At 47.4% G+C, this 18,013-nt stretch overlaps 1 protein-coding gene across 1 annotated transcript in view; it reads left to right on the top strand.

Moving 5' to 3' along the window:
* The window catches only part of myo3a (myosin IIIA), a 683,164-nt gene that overhangs the window by 430,253 nt on the left and 234,898 nt on the right, over positions 1-18,013 (top strand). The window contains exons 20-22 of the mRNA XM_072508449.1: positions 1,612-1,765; positions 2,003-2,091; positions 15,499-15,628. Coding sequence (XP_072364550.1) covers positions 1,612-1,765; positions 2,003-2,091; positions 15,499-15,628 — 373 coding nt within the window. The remainder of the gene's footprint in view (positions 1-1,611; positions 1,766-2,002; positions 2,092-15,498; positions 15,629-18,013) is intronic.

Genomic DNA, 18,013 nt, shown 5'->3' with positions numbered 1-18,013 from the left:
TTGTTCAAAGGCATTCTTGTCAGATTTGCAAGTGATGTTCCTATGACAAACTGTGACATTCAGGGTCATTTTAACTATGAAAGCTGGTGGGTGTGGGTCAGGTCGGACATTAAAAAATGTTAAATCTCAAATTCAACTCATGTTGACAAACCTCTGTTTTTAATAAAAACTGAAAGGGGGGGAAGTGGGGGGGGGCTGCGGAGGTGCTGTTGGCAACCAACCTTTTCCCAAGAGGCAGGTCACTCATTTAAGTATTTTGCTGTGCCTCAGAATTTATCTCTCTTCCACTTTCGATACTGGCCACGCAAATTTTCCAACGGCAACTGAAGGGAGGCAGAGAGTGCTGCGTGGATGACATACATTTAAGTGTTTTTCCAGCACTCATTGTGGCCCAGGAGAAGCATTTTCCCCCAAGCAAACCTGCTTCTCTCCCTTTAATTGGACCTTTCCCACAATTGCAACTCTGTGTCCCCAAAATCACATGCTCCACAAAACCTCCCGTAAACATTGAACCCCCATCTCTGAGCCTGATCTCTCTCTCTGACCCCTACAATCACCATGCATTCCTGACCCTCTGAACTACAGTTTACACACACACACCCCTTGCAACCTCTACAAAACATCTACTCCTGAGTTTTGGCCTGCTCTGCAGAGTTCCCCACCTGACAGGAACAGTTGCGCATTCCCACTCCACACTGATTCATCAGGTTATGCTCTATTCCCTCTACCACTGATGTCACTGTTGTCCGCCTATTATCCTCCTCCCACAAATAGCCCCTCTTCTGATTTTGAGCTTTCCCTGCCTCCTGCTCACCAGTCGTTTCCGGAACAATCGCCACCCCTTGCTCAAGACCTGGACTTGTCACTTCTCTCCTACATTTACAGCACCGGAAACTGTTCTGTACATTGTCCCATCCTACACTTCCCAGGAAAGATAAATCATGGATATAATAAAGAATAAAGCAGTACACTGTTCATTTAAGATGTCAAAATACCTGCCAGTCTCCCATCGGACAGAGAAGTGCTGCTTTCTGAAGCGTTACATTTGCATCTTGTAACAGTTATCTCAGGAGCCATCTCGGTCTCATACAATAATTATCTGACATACAATCTGTTTAAATGTTACCATTTTTATTTTTAAAAGGCAGGCTTTTCTTTTTAAGAGACCAGAATGTAGCATAGCTCAAGATGTAATTCTTCCCGAGCTGAATTTGGTCAGTGCCATCTTTGATACAGGCAGCTGAGATGTCACTGTAGGTGAAATCACAGGGACTACAAATGCATTTTGTGGTGAATGCACGTTTTGCAGTTGCAACATTACAAAACTTAGTCTTGCAAAGAAAGACACACACTGTGGAGTCAAACCTCGGTGGAATTCAGGATATGGAACTCCAGGCCCAGCTTGGAAATTCATCCCAGCGGAGATCAGCGCCAATTGCTCCTCAGGTCCTTTCCCTCACAAACAAACAAACCTTGCCAAACATTTCTTTTTTAATCCATTTGTTGCCCCTTCACTGACTTATGCCAGATTCACAGAGCAAGATTTTATTTGGAATGTCTGCGAGTGAGGAATAGGATTGACATTTATTTGTTTCTTAAATTATACTCCAGAACGAATATCTGAATGAAAATGTGGACGCTCGATTAGTTGAATATGAAGACAATCGGCCACTGTTGGACATGTTTCTGCAGAAGCCCGTAGGCCTTCTCTCTCTGCTGGATGAAGAGAGTCGCTTTCCTCAAGCCACTGACCAGACACTTGTAGGCAAGTTCTGAAAACAGCACGTTGTAATATACTCTGCAGCTTTCGATAAATATGAAAAATAACACAACTATATTTAGTTTACAGGAGATACCATTCAGGTATCCCGCTCATGTTGGCATGTTACAAGGTTGTTGAATCACAGTGCCTCAGCCATGTCTCGTAGATTGTAGAAATATTTTTATTCTCCAGTGACAAAGAATTACACAACCACAATAACAAAATGCACTTTGTCAACAGGGAAATTCGAAGACAATCTCAAGTCAAATTACTTCTGGAGACCAAAAACGGTTGACTTAAGCTTTGGAATTAATCATTATGCAGGAAAGGTGAGTGGCAGTCAGTCATTAAAAAACATTTCAATGATTACTACCGAACACAGGGCTCAATCTCACAAACAGTTCAATTAATCAAGCAGTCGTCATGAATGGCTGGTTGTACACAGCGCAGCATCTCACCATGGCACTGTCTCCTGCCAATTCCGACAGCTCTCTGCACGTTCTTCCATCCAAATCTTGTTGCAGAGCCTCAGGCCCACAAATTTTGGCGTAACCATTTTTTTGAGTGCCTCCATGGTGAGGCCCAAGATTCACCTAACGTAGGACCTCAAGCCTCATCGCCTCTAAGCCAGCAAGCTGTATAAAGTAGCTGGTAGATTACCAATGAAGCAGGGTTAAAGATATTGTGATGGCAACAGTGTCCCTCTGTCAAATGATGAAACTGAGCAGTGGGGAAGTGAGGCAATGAATACGACACAGGTAGCAATGGCAGTGTGGGGGTTGGGAAGCAAGTGTGCTTATCAGGAGGCAAGGTGGTGATAGTGATCGGGATTCGGGCAAGGGATGGGTTTGGAGAGAAGGTAGTTGTAATGGTGGAGAGGAGGGTGAGGGTGATTTGCGGTTGGGATACCATGCTGGCCAACTGAAATCTATAGAACATAGAAAAATACAGCACAGAACAGGCCCTTCGGCCCATGATGTTGTGCCGAACCTTTGTCCTAGATTAATCATAGATTATCATAGAATTTACAGTGCAGAAGGAGGCCATTCGGCCCATTGAGTCTGCACCGGCTCTTGGAAAGAGCACCCCACCCAAGGTCAACACCTCCACCCAACACTAAGGGCAATTTTGGACACTAAGGGCAATTTATCATGGCCAATCCACCTAACCTGCACATCTTTGGACTGTGGGAGGAAACCGGAGCACCCGGAGGAAACCCACGCACACAGGGGGAGGATGTGCAGACTCCGCACAGACAGTGACCCAAGCCGGAATCGAACCTGGGATCATGGAGCTGTGAAGCAATTGTGCTATCCACAATGCTACCGTGCTGCCCTTAAGAACAAATTAATCTACACTATATCATTCTACCGTAATCCATGTACCTATCCTATAGCTGCTTGAATGTCCCTAATGTTTCCGACTCAACTACTTCCACAGGCAGTGCATTCCATGCCCCCACTACTCTCTGGGTAAAGAACCTACCTCTGACATCCCCCCATATCTTCCACCATTCACCTTAAATTTATGTCCCCTTGTAATGGTTTGTTCCACCTGGGGAAAAAGTCTCTGACTGTCTACTCTATCTATTCCCCTGATCATCTTATAAACCTCTATCAAGTCGCCCCTCATCCTTCTCCGTTCTAATGAGAAAAGGCCTAGCATCCTCAACCTTTCCCCGTAAGACCTACTCTCCATTCCAGGCAACATCCTGGTAAATCTCCTTTGCACCTTTTCCAAAGCTTCCACATCCTTTCTAAAACGAGGCGACCAGAACTGTACACAGTACTCCAAATGTGGCCTTACCAAAGTGTTGTACAGCTGCATCATCACCTCACGGCTCTTAAATTCAATGCCTCTGTTAATGAACGCTAGCACACCATAGGCCTTCTTCACAGCTCTATCCTCTTGAGTGGCAACTTTCAAAGATGTATGAACATAGACCCCAAGATCTCTCTGCTCCTCCACATTGCGAAGAACTCTACCGTTAACCCTGTATTCCGCATTCATATTTGTCCTTCCAAAATGGACAACATCACACTTTTCAGGGTTAAACTCCATCTGCCACTTCTCAGCCCAGCTCTGCATCCTATCTATGTCTCTTTGCAGCCGACAACAGCCCTCCTCACTATCCACAACTCCACCAATCTTCGTATCGTCTGCAAATTTACTGACCCACCCTTCAAAAGAACAAAGAACAAAGAAATGTACAGCACAGGAACAGGCCCTTCGGCCCTCCAAGCCCGTGCCGACCATGCTGCCCGACTAAACTACAATCTTCTACACTTCCTGGGTCCGTATCCTTCTATTTCCATCTTATTCATATATTTGTCAAGATGCCCCTTAAATGTCCCTATCGTCCCTGCTTCCACTACCTCCTCCGGTAGCGAGTTCCAGGCACCCACTACCCTCTGCGTAAAAAACTTGCCTCGTACATCTACTCTAAACCTTACCCCTCTCACCTTAAACCTATGCCCCCTAGTAATTGACCCCTCTACCCTGGGGAAAAGCCTCTGACTATCCACTCTGTCTATGCCCCTCATAATTTTGTATACCTCTATCAGGTCTCCCCTCAACCTCCTTCGTTCCAGTGAGAACAAACCGAGTTTATTCAATCGCTCCTCATAGCTAATGCCCTCCATACCAGGCAACATTCTGGTAAATCTCTTCTGCACCCTCTCTAAAGCCTCCACATCCTTCTGGTAGTGTGGCGACCAGAATTGAACAGTATACTCCAAGTGTGGCCTAACTAAGGTTCTATACAGCTGCAACATGACTTGCCAATTCTTATACTCAATGCCCCGGCCAATGAAGGCAAGCATGCCGTATGCCTTCTTGACTACCTTCTCCACCTGTGTTGCCCCTTTCAATGACCTGTGGACCTGTACTCCTAGATCTCTTTGACTTTCAATACTCTTGAGGGTTCTACCATTCACTGTATATTCCCTACCTGCATTAGACCTTCCAAAATGCATTACCTCACATTTGTCCGGATTAAACTCCATCTGCCATCTCTCCGCCCAAGTCTCCAGACAATCTAAATCCTGCTGTATCCTCCGACAGTCCTCATCGCTATCCGCAATTCCACCAACCTTTGTGTCGTCTGCAAACTTACTAATCAGACCAGTTACATTTTCCTCCAAATCATTTATATATACTACAAAGAGCAAAGGTCCCAGCACTGATCCCTGTGGAACACCACTGGTCACAGCCATCCAATTAGAAAAGCATCCCTCCATTGCTACTCTCTGCCTTCTATGGCCTAGCCAGTTCTGTATCCACCTTGCCAGCTCACCCCTGATCCCGTGTGACTTCACCTTTTGTACTAGTCTACCATGAGGGACCTTGTCAAAGGCCTTACTGAAGTCCATATAGACAACATCTACTGCCCTACCTGCATCAATCATCTTAGTGACCTCCTCGAAAAACTCTATCAAGTTAGTGAGACACGACCTCCCCTTCACAAAACCGTGCTGCCTCTCACTAATACGTCCATTTGCTTCCAAGTGGGAGTAGATCCTGTCTCGAAGAATTCTCTCCAGTAATTTCCCTACCACTGAAGTAAGGCTCACCAGTCTGTAGTTCCCAGGATTATCATTGCTACCCTTCTTAAACAGAGGAACAACATTGGCTATTCTCCAGGTCTCCGGGACATCCCCTGAAGACAGCGAGGATCCGAAGATTTCTGTCAAGGCCTCAGCAATTTCCTCTCCAGCCTCCTTCAGTATTCTGGGGTAGATCCCATCAGGCCCTGGGGACTTATCTACCTTAATATTTTTTAAGACACCCAACACCTCGTCTTTTTGGATCACAATGTGACCCAGGCTATCTACACCCCCTTCTCCAGACTCAACATCTACCAATTCCTTCTCTTTGGTGAATACTGATGCAAAGTATTCATTTAGTACCTCGCCCATTTCCTCTGGCTCCACACATAGATTCCCTTGCCTATCCTTCAGTGGGCCAACCCTTTCCCTGGCTACCCTCTTGCTTTTTATGTACGTGTAAAAAGCCTTGGGATTTTCCTTAACCCTATTTGCCAATGACTTTTCGTGACCCCTTCTAGCCCTCCTGACTCCTTGCTTAAGTTCCTTCCTACTTTCCTTATATTCCACGCAGGCTTCGTCTGTTCCCAGCCTTTTAGCCCTGACAAATGCCTCCTTTTTCGTTTTGACAAGGCCTACAATATCACTCGTCATCCAAGGTTCGATGACTCTGGGTCTCTGGATTACTAGTCCAGCGACAATATCACTACGCCACTGCCTCCCCTTCAACTCCCTCATCCAAGTCATTAATGAAAATCACAAACAGCAGAGGACCCAGAACTGACCCCTGCGGTACACCACTGGTAACTGGGATCCAGGCTGAATATTTGCCATCCACCACCACTCTCTGACTTCTATCGGTTAGCCAGTTCGTTATCCAACTGGCCAAATTTCCCACTATCCCATGCCTCCTTACTTTCTGCATAAGCCTACCATGGGGAACCTTATCAAATGCCTTACTAAAATCCATGTACACTACATCCACTGCTTTACCTTCATCCACATGCTTGGTCACCTCCTCAAAGAATTCAATAAGACTTGTGAGGCAAGACCTACCCCTCACAAATCCGTGCTGACTATCCCTAATCAAGCAGTGTCTTTCCAGATGCTCAGAAATCCTATCCTTCAGTACCCTTTCCATGACTTTGCCTACCACCGAAGTAAGACTAACTGGCCTGTAATTCCCAGGGTTATCCCTAGTCCCTTTTTTGAACAGGGGCACGACATTCGGCACTCTCTAATCCCCTGGTACCACCCCTGTTGACTGTGAGGACGAAAAGATCATTGCCAACGGCTCTGCAATTTCATCTCTTGCTTCCCACAGAATCCTTGGATATATCCCGTCAGGCCCGGGGGACTTGTCTATCCTCAAGTTTTTCAAAATGCCCAACACATCTTCCTTCCTAACACGTATTTCCTCGAGCTTACCAGTCTGTATATTTCCTCGAGCTTACCAGTCTGAGTATTTCCTCGAGCTTACCAGTCTGGTAATTTGGGTTTAGGAGCGGAAGCACTCCTGCTCTTCCCAGCTTAACATTCAAGTAAGTCCATTTTAAAAGGTTACTTTGTTGGTTACAGTAGGACGGCCTATTAGACCGCATTAGGTGTGGGTTTTTTATGTGTAGCCGGCCCCAACTGCCTCTGGGTAAACCAAACTTATAGTGGGGTCCTCATAAAGGCATTAGGCCCCCTTTGGGTATAACATCTGTCTGTGAATGGTATTCCCAAGCGGGCAGTATGTAAGTGAGGAAGAGGCTAGGACCAAGGATGGATCACTGAAAAACTACCAAGGTGAGTTTGGGAAGGGAGTCAAGTGGTTGAGAAACTCTGCTATAATTGGATAGGTAAGAACAGAACAAAGTGTAGGCGGTCTCAAGAATGCTAACTAATAGAGGAGAGGTGCTGGAAGAGGGTAATGCAGTCAATCGTGTGACAGACTGCAGATAGAATTCAGGGGACATGATCAGTGATAATGCACAATCAGAATCACAGAGAATGTCATTCATGATTTAGGTTAGGTTAGGATGGCTTTGATCTTGAGAGACAGGCAGAGTGAATTAACTAAGAGGCAGGTTTCCTTACAAAATTAATTGATTGCTTGTACCATTGTAGGTTTAGTCTATGTACTTGCGCAATATGTTTCAACAAGCGTTAGGTGTAATGGCCGCGATTCTCCCATGCCGCGCCATATGGGAGAATCGCCGTTCGCGCCATTTTTTCCCGCGTCGAGCAGCCGCGCGGAAACGGCAGAGTCCCACCGGCGCCGTTCACCCCTGGTCGCTGCCGGCGGGAACTCTGCGTGAAGGTTCGGGGGCAGCCTATGGGTCGGGGAAAAGCGCTCCTTCACCGGGGGTGCCTCCGATGGGGTCTGGCCCGCGATCGGGGCTCACAGATTGGCGGGTTGGCCTCTTCCCCCCCCCCCCCCCCCCCCCCCCCCGGGCTTACTTTGTTGTGCTTCCGGCCCCAGAGCATTTTGTGAGTCTACCGCGCACGCGTCGGTTGGCGCTTCGCCACTGCGCATGCGTGGGTTGGCGCCGCCCCCAGTCCACGCCATGATGTATGGCAGGAGCGGCGTGAACCACTCCAGCGCCGTGCTGGCCTCCTGCGGGGGCCAGAATCGCTACTGCCCACACCCGTTTTGCGCCGGCGTGAAACACGACAGCATTCACGACGGCGCGGACACTTAGTCCCGCGATCGGTGAATTGCGCCCATGATGTTTCAAGGGCCTGTAAGAGAGACAAATGTAACAGTCACGGTTGGTGGATGTTTTCTTAGTGAGAACATTGTTATTGGAAAAAGATGGTCTTCTAACCTGGTTTTTCCATTTGTTTGATTGGTTATATCAATCTGAATATACATTCCTCTCTATCTAGATACAAAAAATTTAGCTTTCTAATGCTTCAGATCCAGACATTGGAAATAACTGTTCAATTTTGAGTGCAGAGGGGCTAGGAAATGATTTAGTGCCACAAAGAAACTTACTTGCATGCACCCATAAGTTTAAAAATTCTTCACGGGTTGTTAATGGCATAGCCTAGTTGAATGCATTTAAATACCATTACCGGGCTTCCCGCTGTAACATAACTCCATGTAGAGATCTCCCCTCGGGATTTCCAACAGGTTTCTAAAAATAGGGAACTGGTAAAAAGAAGTACCCACTGAGGAGGCCCAGGGAAGTACAGCCCCAGGGAGAAGAGGGTCATGCACTGCCCCCTGGCATTGCTCCCTGGCACTGTGGACGGATTTCTTTGGGCAGGTTCTTTGGGGAGGTTTGAGGTGGGTGAGGTTGGATTTTATGTTTGTGATGATGAAAGGGGATGTTCCCTTATGGGGGAGGGTCTGTTGGGGGAGAGGGGGTCAGTGTCCATGGTGCAGCTTTCACTGTAGAAGGGAGTTTCCTGTTAGGGGGGGATCTCCGGGTTTATGGGGGGGGGGGAGGGCGGTCCCTGTCTATGGGGGTCATTCCTTTTACTTTACACCGGGGAGCCCCGAATAAGTCTCACGACATCGTGGGACCCACCTCCTGGATTTTTTCTTTTCGAGTGCTCAAACATTTGGTGGAAAATGTCGGCGGCGAGGCAACGGGTTACACACTACATTACCTGCCCATGATGACTGTTCAAAAAAAAAAAAGAGAAAATTCCATCCCTGGTTTGTATGTCAAGGAGCCAAATAGAGAACTAACTCTCCTAGATTTGATATTGTGCAATGAGAAGGGATTAGTTAATAATATTGTTGCATGGGGCTCCTTTATGGAACTGTGATCATAACATGACATAAATCTTCATTAGGATGGAAAGTGAAGTAGTCCAATCGGAAACTAAGGTCTGAAAATATAAACAACGGAGACTATGAAGGTATGGGGCGTGAGTTAGCTAAGATAGATTGAGGAACTTAATTTAAAGCCAGGGGAGTGGATAGGCAATGTCTCGGATTTAAGGAATAAACGTATGCATTTCAACAGTTATACATTCCTTTCTGGTGCAAAGGAACAACAAGAAAAGCAACCCAACCATGGCCAACAAACTAAAATAAGGATAGTATTAGATCCAAAGAGAAGTCATATAAAGTTGCTCGATAAAGTAGCAAACCTAAGGATTGGGAGCAGTTTAGAATTCAACAAAGGACTGCCAAGAGTCTGATGAAGAGGAAAAAAAATAGATTATGAGAATAAACTTGCAAGGAACATAAAAGCAGGCTGTAAAGACTATAAGTATGTAAAAAAAAAAAAGATTAGTGAAGACAAATGGAGGCCTGTTACTGTCCAAAACAGAATAATTTATAATAGAGAACAAGGACATGGCAAAGCATTTAAACAATTACTTTAGTTCTGGCTTCACGGGTGAAGACGCAAATAATTTCCCACAAATGCTAGGAAACCAACGGTTTTGTGAGAAGAAGGAATTCTTTTCAGCAGAAAACACTTAGCTCCTTTTTATGTGGTGAGGAGCTGTCAATCATAGCAAGAGTATTTATAAGCATTGTGGTTAGCACCAAAGCAGAGTAATTGAGATGCATTCAAGCATGAAGGGAAAGATAAATAAGCAGCTGGGGCTGGACTTCAGCTTTCAGGCAGTGGTGTCTGATGGGGGTCTCAGATGGGGGTTCGATAGTGGTGAGGTATTGAGTCACCCTCATGCACGCATGCTGTGGGTGAGTGACCCGTTATTCCCGTGATGGGGGGGGCGGGATAATGCCCCTACTTGTCAGTGGGGGGGGGGGGATTGCATTGTGGATGGGAGTGGAACCCTCTGATGGAGTGAGTGCGCACCTCAGCTTCACTCTGACCCCCTTGACCCACCTCGCTGTCCACCGCATCAGAGCCATGCTTGGGCAAACTTGAAACAAAGCCCGCCGGTGGATTTCCCACTGTGGGGGTCAGAGCATAATGGGAGGGGTGGAGACTCAATATTCAAGCCCATTAATGACATTAACATTTATTTAAAAGCTTTCTTTGCATCCTCCTGCTGGTGCAGGGCAGGTAGCATCGCAATGGGTGGCGCCAAACTCATCTTTCCCTTGACATTCCATTCTCCGCTGATCATGAATCCCGTGCCGGGATTCTCCGAAATCCCAGCCAAATGTTGACGCCAGCGTAAACACCAGAGTGGTGTACGCCGGTATCAACGGGCCTCCTGGCCAGTAATTCTCCGGATTTCAGGGGGCTAGAACGGCGCCAGAGTGATGTGTGCTGCTCCGGTGCTGAAAGCCGGCCCTGCAAGGCCAGCGTGGGTCCACGCATGCGCCGACGGCCGTCTCCGTGCCGGGGCATGCGCGTGGTTGCCGTCTCTGCACCGGCCACCGCGCAACATGGTGGAGCCCTACGGGGGCCTGGCGCGGAGGAACATAGGCTCCCCCTGGAATGAGCTCGCCGGTGGGATTCGGCGGGCACTCGGCCCGTCGAGGGCGGAGAATCTCCACGGTGGGGACGCTTTCAATGGCCCCCAACCGGCACTGAGGCGACCACGTGGGTGCGATTGGCGCCGATTCTCCGGTCGCCAAAGAATCGACGGCTTGGCGTTGGAGCGGTGTGGCGGGAATCTCGCGCCACCCCGGCGATTCTCCGACCCGCCGCGGGCTCAGAGAATCCCGGCCCCGACCTTCGCAGCATTGAAGGGAGAAACCCAGGCACGGTCTCAGAATACATTTAGGACTGTGATGAGAAGAAACGTTGTAATCCAGACAATGGTGAACCTGTGGAATTGTCTACCACAGAACGTTCTGGAGGTCAAGACACTGAATATATTTAAGAAGGAACTAGATAGATTTCTAGACTCTGAAGATGTGAAGAGGTATGGAGAGAGCATGGGAGTATGAGGTCGAGATAGTTGATTAGCCATGATCATATTAAATGGTGGAGCAGGCTCGCTGGGCCGAATTACCTACTTCTGCTCCTATTTTTCATGTTTCTATGTTTTCGGCGAGGTGGAACACAAACAAGGCTGTGTGGCGAGCTCACCATCTTCCCACCCAGCCCCAGCGCCAAAATTGGTAGTCTGCCCACAATATGTAACAAAATAATTTGAGGTCTATTTTGCTTGTTAGCAAAGAAATTAGCCTGGAGAACATACTGCCCATGCCAATAATGTGATGGGGTGAGCAGGTGGCTGGGACTGGGCAGGGCATTTTTTGTGATCTCCATGAAAAAAGACTTGAAGAAAGAATCATAGAATTCCTACAGTGCAGAAGGAGGCCATTTGGCCCATCGAGTCTGCACCAATCCTCTGAAAGAGCATTCTACCTAGGTCCACTCCCCACCCTATCCCCACGTCCCCAACTCGAGACAATTTTAGCATGCCAATCCACCTACGTTGCACATCTTTGGACTGTGGGAGGAAACCGGAGCACCCGGAGGAAACCCACGTGGACACAGGGAGAAAATGCAAACTCTACACAGACAGTCACCTAAGGCCGGAATCGAACCTGGGTCCCTGGCGCTGAGAGGCAGCAGTGCTAACCACAGTGCTAACCCAAGAGGGGACACCTTATTCGGGGGATGTCCTCTGTGTATCAAGGGGAACCCCACAAGATGTCATCCCCTTTTCTCTGCACTGCCTGACCCCCAAATCCCAGCCACCCAACCCAGCTCCCCCCTTTCCCGTCATTGGTTCCATGACCCTTCCCTGCCATCATCTTGTAGCTGTACTGAAACAGCCTGGCTCGGGACTTGACTAGTTCTGCAGCACAAGTCTTCAGTACTGGAATGGGTGTTAGGGCCCATAACCAGTTAAAAATCTCACACTGCTTTTCACATTTAACCAACAGGGGTCTTTAACGTTTCTTGTGTGCAACTTATAAATCAAAATTTGAAGGAGAATTACAATATAGACTGCACAGTTGGGTGCATTTTCCACCTTGTGTAAAGCATAGAAATCCTGAAAAGCCTTTGAAGGGTGACCTCTACACTACCTTCACAAAACAAGTGTCCCCTTTATACATCCTGACGCAATAAAGAATAAACAGAATGAATAAGGAAATAAACATGTTCAACAGTAGATGATGCTGATTTTCACAGCTACGAATGACTCTACGGAATCTTCCACTCTAGCCAGTATCGGGATCTTGGTGGGCAGGAGGCCAAAAATCAGGGGCGAAATTCTCCGTAATCGGCGCGATGTCCGCTGACCGGCGCCAAAAACGGCACAAATCAATCCGGCATCACGCCGCCCCAAAGGTGTGGAATCCTCCACATCTTGACCGGCCGAGCCCTAACCTTGAGGGGCTATCATAGAGCCCTAACCTTCTTCCACGACTTTGAGTTGAGTGATGCTACTTTGGTCTTCTTGTGGATCGCTGACAAATCTCAGCTCCTCGCCTTATGGTGGGTGCCAGTCGGATAAACTGCACGAAGGTTGGACACAGGACGCAGGGTAATGGCAGAAGTGGGGGTCACGTGGCAGGGTGGAGTGGACACTGGGCACAGGAGGCAGGCTAGGGGTGGGTGGGAAGTGGGGTAATGTGGCAGGGTGGAGTGGACACTTGGCACAGGAGGCAGGCTAGGGGAATGGGAAGTGGGGGACGCTGTCTGGGGAAGGAAAAGAGATGTCCAGGGAGGTGAGGAGGGCAGCAGAAAATGTGAGATGCAGTGACATAGGATAGAATCATAGAATCATAGAAGTTTACAGCATGGAAACAGGCCCTTCGGCCCAACCAGTCCATGCCGCCCAGTTTTTACCATTAAGCTAGTCCCAGCTGCCCGCACTTGGCCCATAACCCTCTATACCCATCTTACCCATGTAACTATCTAAATGCTTTTTAAAAGACACAATTGTACCCGCCTCTACTACTACCTCTGGCAGCACATTCCAGACACTCACTACCCTCTGAGTGAAGAAATTGCCCCTCTGGGCCCTTCCGAATCTCTCCCCTCTCACCTTAAACCTATGCCCTCTAGTTTTAGACTCCCCTACCTTTGGGAAAAGATGTTGACTATCTACCGTATCTATGCCCCTCATTATTTTATAGACCTCTATAAGATCACCCCTAAGCCTCTTACGCTCCAGGGAAAAAAGTCCCAGTCTATCCAGCCTCTCCTTATAACTCAAACCATCAAGTCCCGGTAACATCCTAGTAAATCTTTTCTGCACTCTTTCTGGTTTAATAATATCCTTTCTATAATAGGGTGACCAGAACTGCACACAGTATTCCAAGTGTGGCCGTACCAATGTCTTGTACAACTTCAACAAGACGTCCCAACTCCTGTATTCAATGTTCTGACCAATGAAACCAAGCATGCCGAATGCCTTCTTCACCACCCTGTCCACCTGTGACTCCACCTTCAAGGAGCTATGAACCTGTACTCCTAGATGGAGGAAAGAGCCTTGTTTGTTGAGTCTGCGAGTCCAGTGGTTGGATGTGGGAGGGGAATTACTGGTAAGGGTGGTGGTAGATAATAATCTTTATTGGTGTCAAGTTGGCTTACATTAACACTGCAATGAAGTTACTGTGAAAAGCCCCTAGCCGCCACATTCTGGTGCCCGTTCGGGTAAACAGAGGGAGAATTCAGAATGTCCAATTCACCTAACAGCGCATCTTTCCGGACTTGTGGGAGGAAACCGGAGCACCCGGAGGAAACCCACGCATACACGGGGAGAACGTGCAGACTCCACACAGACAGTGATCCAGCCGGGAATTGAACCTGGGACCCTGGAGCTGTGAAGCAACAGTGCTAACCACAGTACTACTGTGAGAGATAGTCCTGAGGGTGGGTTTGGGGCTGTCTACGGTGGGGCCCTCGGGTTGAACTGAGGGTCCTGTGCAGTGGAGGGAATAGTTACAGTGAGAGGAGTAGGATGGGTTAGGGTGACAGCTCCTCCAAGTTCCACGGACATCGCGCAACAATCACCAGGCAGGAATGTTCCCTTCCAGTCGGGGAACACTTCAGCAATCAAGGGCATTCAGCCTCTGATCTCCGGGTAAGCGTTCTCCAAGGCAGCCTTCAGGACGCGCGACAACGCAGAATCGCCGAACAGAAACTTATAGCCAAGTTCCGCACACATGAGTGCGGCCTCAACCGGGTCCTGGGATTAATTTCACCCCCCACCATCTGGCCTGCGAAATCCTACCAACTATCCTGGCTTGATACAATTCACACCTCTTTAACCTGGGGTTACCCCATCTCTTGATCTGTAAAGATTTAATCACCTGCTAATGGTCGCATTCCAAGCATTGTTTGGCATCTTTGAATTTGTCTATATATGTGTTTCTGGAACATACCTCTCCATTCACCTGAGGAAGGAGCAGCGCTCCGAAAGCAAGTGATTTGAAACAAACCTGTTGGACTTTAACCTGGTGTTGTAAGACTTCGTACTGTGCTCACCCCAGTCCTTCGCCGGCATCTCCACATCATATTTAAGGGACACAGGGAGCAGGAATAAGCCATTCAACCCTGCCAGCCTGACCCACCATTTAATTAGATCACGGCTGACTTGGCCTCAACTCCAGCTGTTAGGTTTTTAATGTAATAAACAGCATTTCTGTTTATTTGTAAGAGGTTGGTCAATAAATATCTTAAATTAGGTATTCAGTGTTACAGTGACAGCACTTTCTCCTGTGACAGTTCATTAATGTTGAGTTCGATCAATATTTCCAATCACTTTCTGCTAATAGTCCAATATTTTAACCCGAACCCAAATCTAATTGCAGACCTAACCATAAATTTAAATCGAAGTCTAGCCCAAGCTCTCACTCTAAGATCACCAGCACCGTGGTGTATATTTGTATGACTATTGGGTCACTAATTCCGAAACTGAAAGAAGGGTACAATTGCAGTTTGGGCACCGCATCGTCTGCGTATGTTAGTCGGTGCATCCGACCAATCCTCAGGAACGTTACAATGCACTTACGTAGTTTCAGAATCAATGATCCACTGATTATGCCATTGTCCCCTAAAAAAATATGTGTAATTATGTGCATTGTGGACGCCTACTTACAACAAACATCACTGCTTCGTGAGCAGGTTCATCTATAATCTGGCAACAAATGATAGCTATTATCGGCTGGATGCCTTTATCCTCAAGTGAGTCATCGTTCACAGAAAGGATGAAGTATTAACGGTTCTTACAATGAAACTTCTTCAACCAGGTTTCTGAATGTGCAAAGTTTTGTTAAATTCAAGCCTTCTCTATCAGATTTGTGTCGTTATTTATGAAAATGATGATCAAATTGTCAATCTGCCTTTAATATTACAGGTTCTTTACAATGCCAGTGGGTTTCTAGCAAAGAATCGAGACACATTGCCAGCAGATATTGTCCTGCTGTTGAGATCATCTGACAATAAAATCACGAGGCAGGTGGTGACACATCCACTTACAAAATCAGGTACGACTCAGCTTAAAATATGCCGAAGATCAAAATGGCTCCTCAGTAATGCCTGGAAGTCTTCGTGCAAGAGTCATTACAAATCTGCTACACCGAGTATTTTCAGACAATTAATTTTTAAAGTTCTTATGATTTTCAGGTTCCAATTCCCCACACGGCTAACATTTTGGCAAACTAAACTTTGCTCCATGTAGCGTGGTTGTGTTCGGCACTATCTTTACTCAGCTGCTTTTCCAGAATGGAGCCAGCTAAATTATGAAGAAGGGACCAGTACAAAATGTAGACCTGTATTTCCTCACTGCTGGTGCTAACTGAATCTTTGCTTAAATTTCAGTTATCAGGCAATTTTTATCCACGGTTATGTGTTTCGCCGATGGCAATTTGGTCAGCCACATAAGTCACTGACTCCTAACTTGTTTCTGTGTCTTAATAAATGTTTACAAAGAAAATTGTTTTATATATAATATTACAATTTCATATGAGTGTTGCTTAAAAACAAATGAAATGAAAATCGCTTATTGTCACAAGTAGGCTTCAAATGCAGTTACTGTGAAAAGCCCCTAGTCACCACATTCCGGCGCCTGTTCGGGGAGGCTGGTACGGAATTCGAACCGTGCTGTTGGCCTGCCTTGGTCTGCTTTAAAAGCCAGCTATTTAGCCCAGTGTGCTAAACCAGCCCCTGGTTTCCTAATGAATTATTTTGCTCCCACAGTCCAAAGATGTGCAGGTTAGATGGACTGGCCAAACTGTTAGTGAGGGGGTTGCTGGATTATGGGGATTGGGTGGGGCTGTGGGCCTAGGGAGGGCACTCTTTCCAAAGGCCGGTGCAGACTACAATTCCAAAACTCTAAATGCTAGAAATCTGAAATTAAAAAATGGAAGTCATTGAAGATAGGTAGATCGTTATGAAGAGAAGAGAGAGATTAGCATGTTGGTGTAGACTCACCATCAGAACTGCAATGTAAATAACACAAGAGCACAACACTAGGAGCAGGCCATTTGGCCCATCGAGCATGCTCTCCTTTGTCGTGTTGGGTGCTCTGCTACACAGACGAACCAACACGGTTGCGGATGGTACAACTCAGTTTTATTACTAACAATAACAACATCTGTAAACTGGTTACTGTGGTTCGTTCATTACCCTCTAACCTGTGGACCTAGCCCTAACACTATCTTGGAGAAGCACTCAGCACATGGTGAATGTCTGAGTGGCTTGCTGTGAGCTCTGTGCCCTGAGCTGTCTCCTGCTGGAATCCGCGGGAAGTGTCATGTTCCCCGTTTTATAGTGTGTATGCTCTTGCCTGTGATTGGCTGTGATGTTGGGTGTGTATTGATTGGTCCGTTGATCTGTCCATCAGTGTGTATGTATGTTTGCACCATGATGTTTATCTGAATATGAAAATGAAAAATGAAATGAAAATCGCTTATTGTCACAAGTCGGCTTCAAATGAAGTTACTGTGAAAAGCCCCTAGTCGCCACATTCCGGCGCCTGTTCGGGGTGGCTGTTACGGGAATATCATGACATCCTTTTTGATTAAATTATGGCTGCTCTGATTGCGTCCTCAACTCCACATTCCTGTCTGCTCCCTGTAAACCCTCGACTCCCTTGTCTATCAAAAATCTGTCTAACTCAGCCTTGAATATATGTACATCAAATTATGAGTTGGAACAGGCCATTCAGCGCTCAATCCTGCTTTGACACTTAATAAGATCATAGCCGATTTGATTGTGAACCAATTACACTTTCTTGCCTACTCCCTATATTCTTTGGCTCCTTCGTTCGTCAAGAATCTATCTAACTGTGTCTTAAAAATATTCAATGACCCTGCCTCCATCACTCTCTGGGGAAGAGTGTTCCAAAGGCTCACAACCCGCTGAGAGACCCAGGGCTTGATTCTCCGATTCCGTGGCTATGACCCCAAGCCGGTGTAGGAACGGCGGCATTTTACCTCAGAATAAATGGCGTAAAACAGCCACGATCCTCCATTTGGCTGGGGGCTAGCATGCCGGCAGCGTAGAGCACCCTTCTCTAGCTGCCGAAATGGCCCGGAGAATTTCAGGATCCATGGCCACGCATGTGCACGGCACCAGCCTGCAGCGGCCATGCCGTGCTACATCACGGAGGCCGGTCGCGGATCTGGCACGCAAAATAGTGCCCCCTCTTTCACCGGCTCGCGCACCCGGACCACCCCCCCCCCCCCTCACAGTGCCCCCAGCCCCTGGTAAAGTCCACCCCTGCCCGCGGATCGGCCCTTCCTCTGACCATGGCAGCGCTGGACTGTGTCCACAGCCACCACGCCAAGTTCCCTGACGGATGAGACCACACACGACCGACGCCATCGGGAACTCAGGCCGGTCGGGGGTGGAACATCGGGATGCGGCCT

The sequence above is a fragment of the Scyliorhinus torazame genome, chromosome 6, assembly GCF_047496885.1.
Source record: "Scyliorhinus torazame isolate Kashiwa2021f chromosome 6, sScyTor2.1, whole genome shotgun sequence".
In the NCBI taxonomy this organism is placed as follows: Eukaryota; Metazoa; Chordata; class Chondrichthyes; order Carcharhiniformes; family Scyliorhinidae; genus Scyliorhinus; species Scyliorhinus torazame.
Note: the sequence above shows the minus strand (reverse complement) of the source record. Positions and strands in the feature narration are given on the sequence as shown.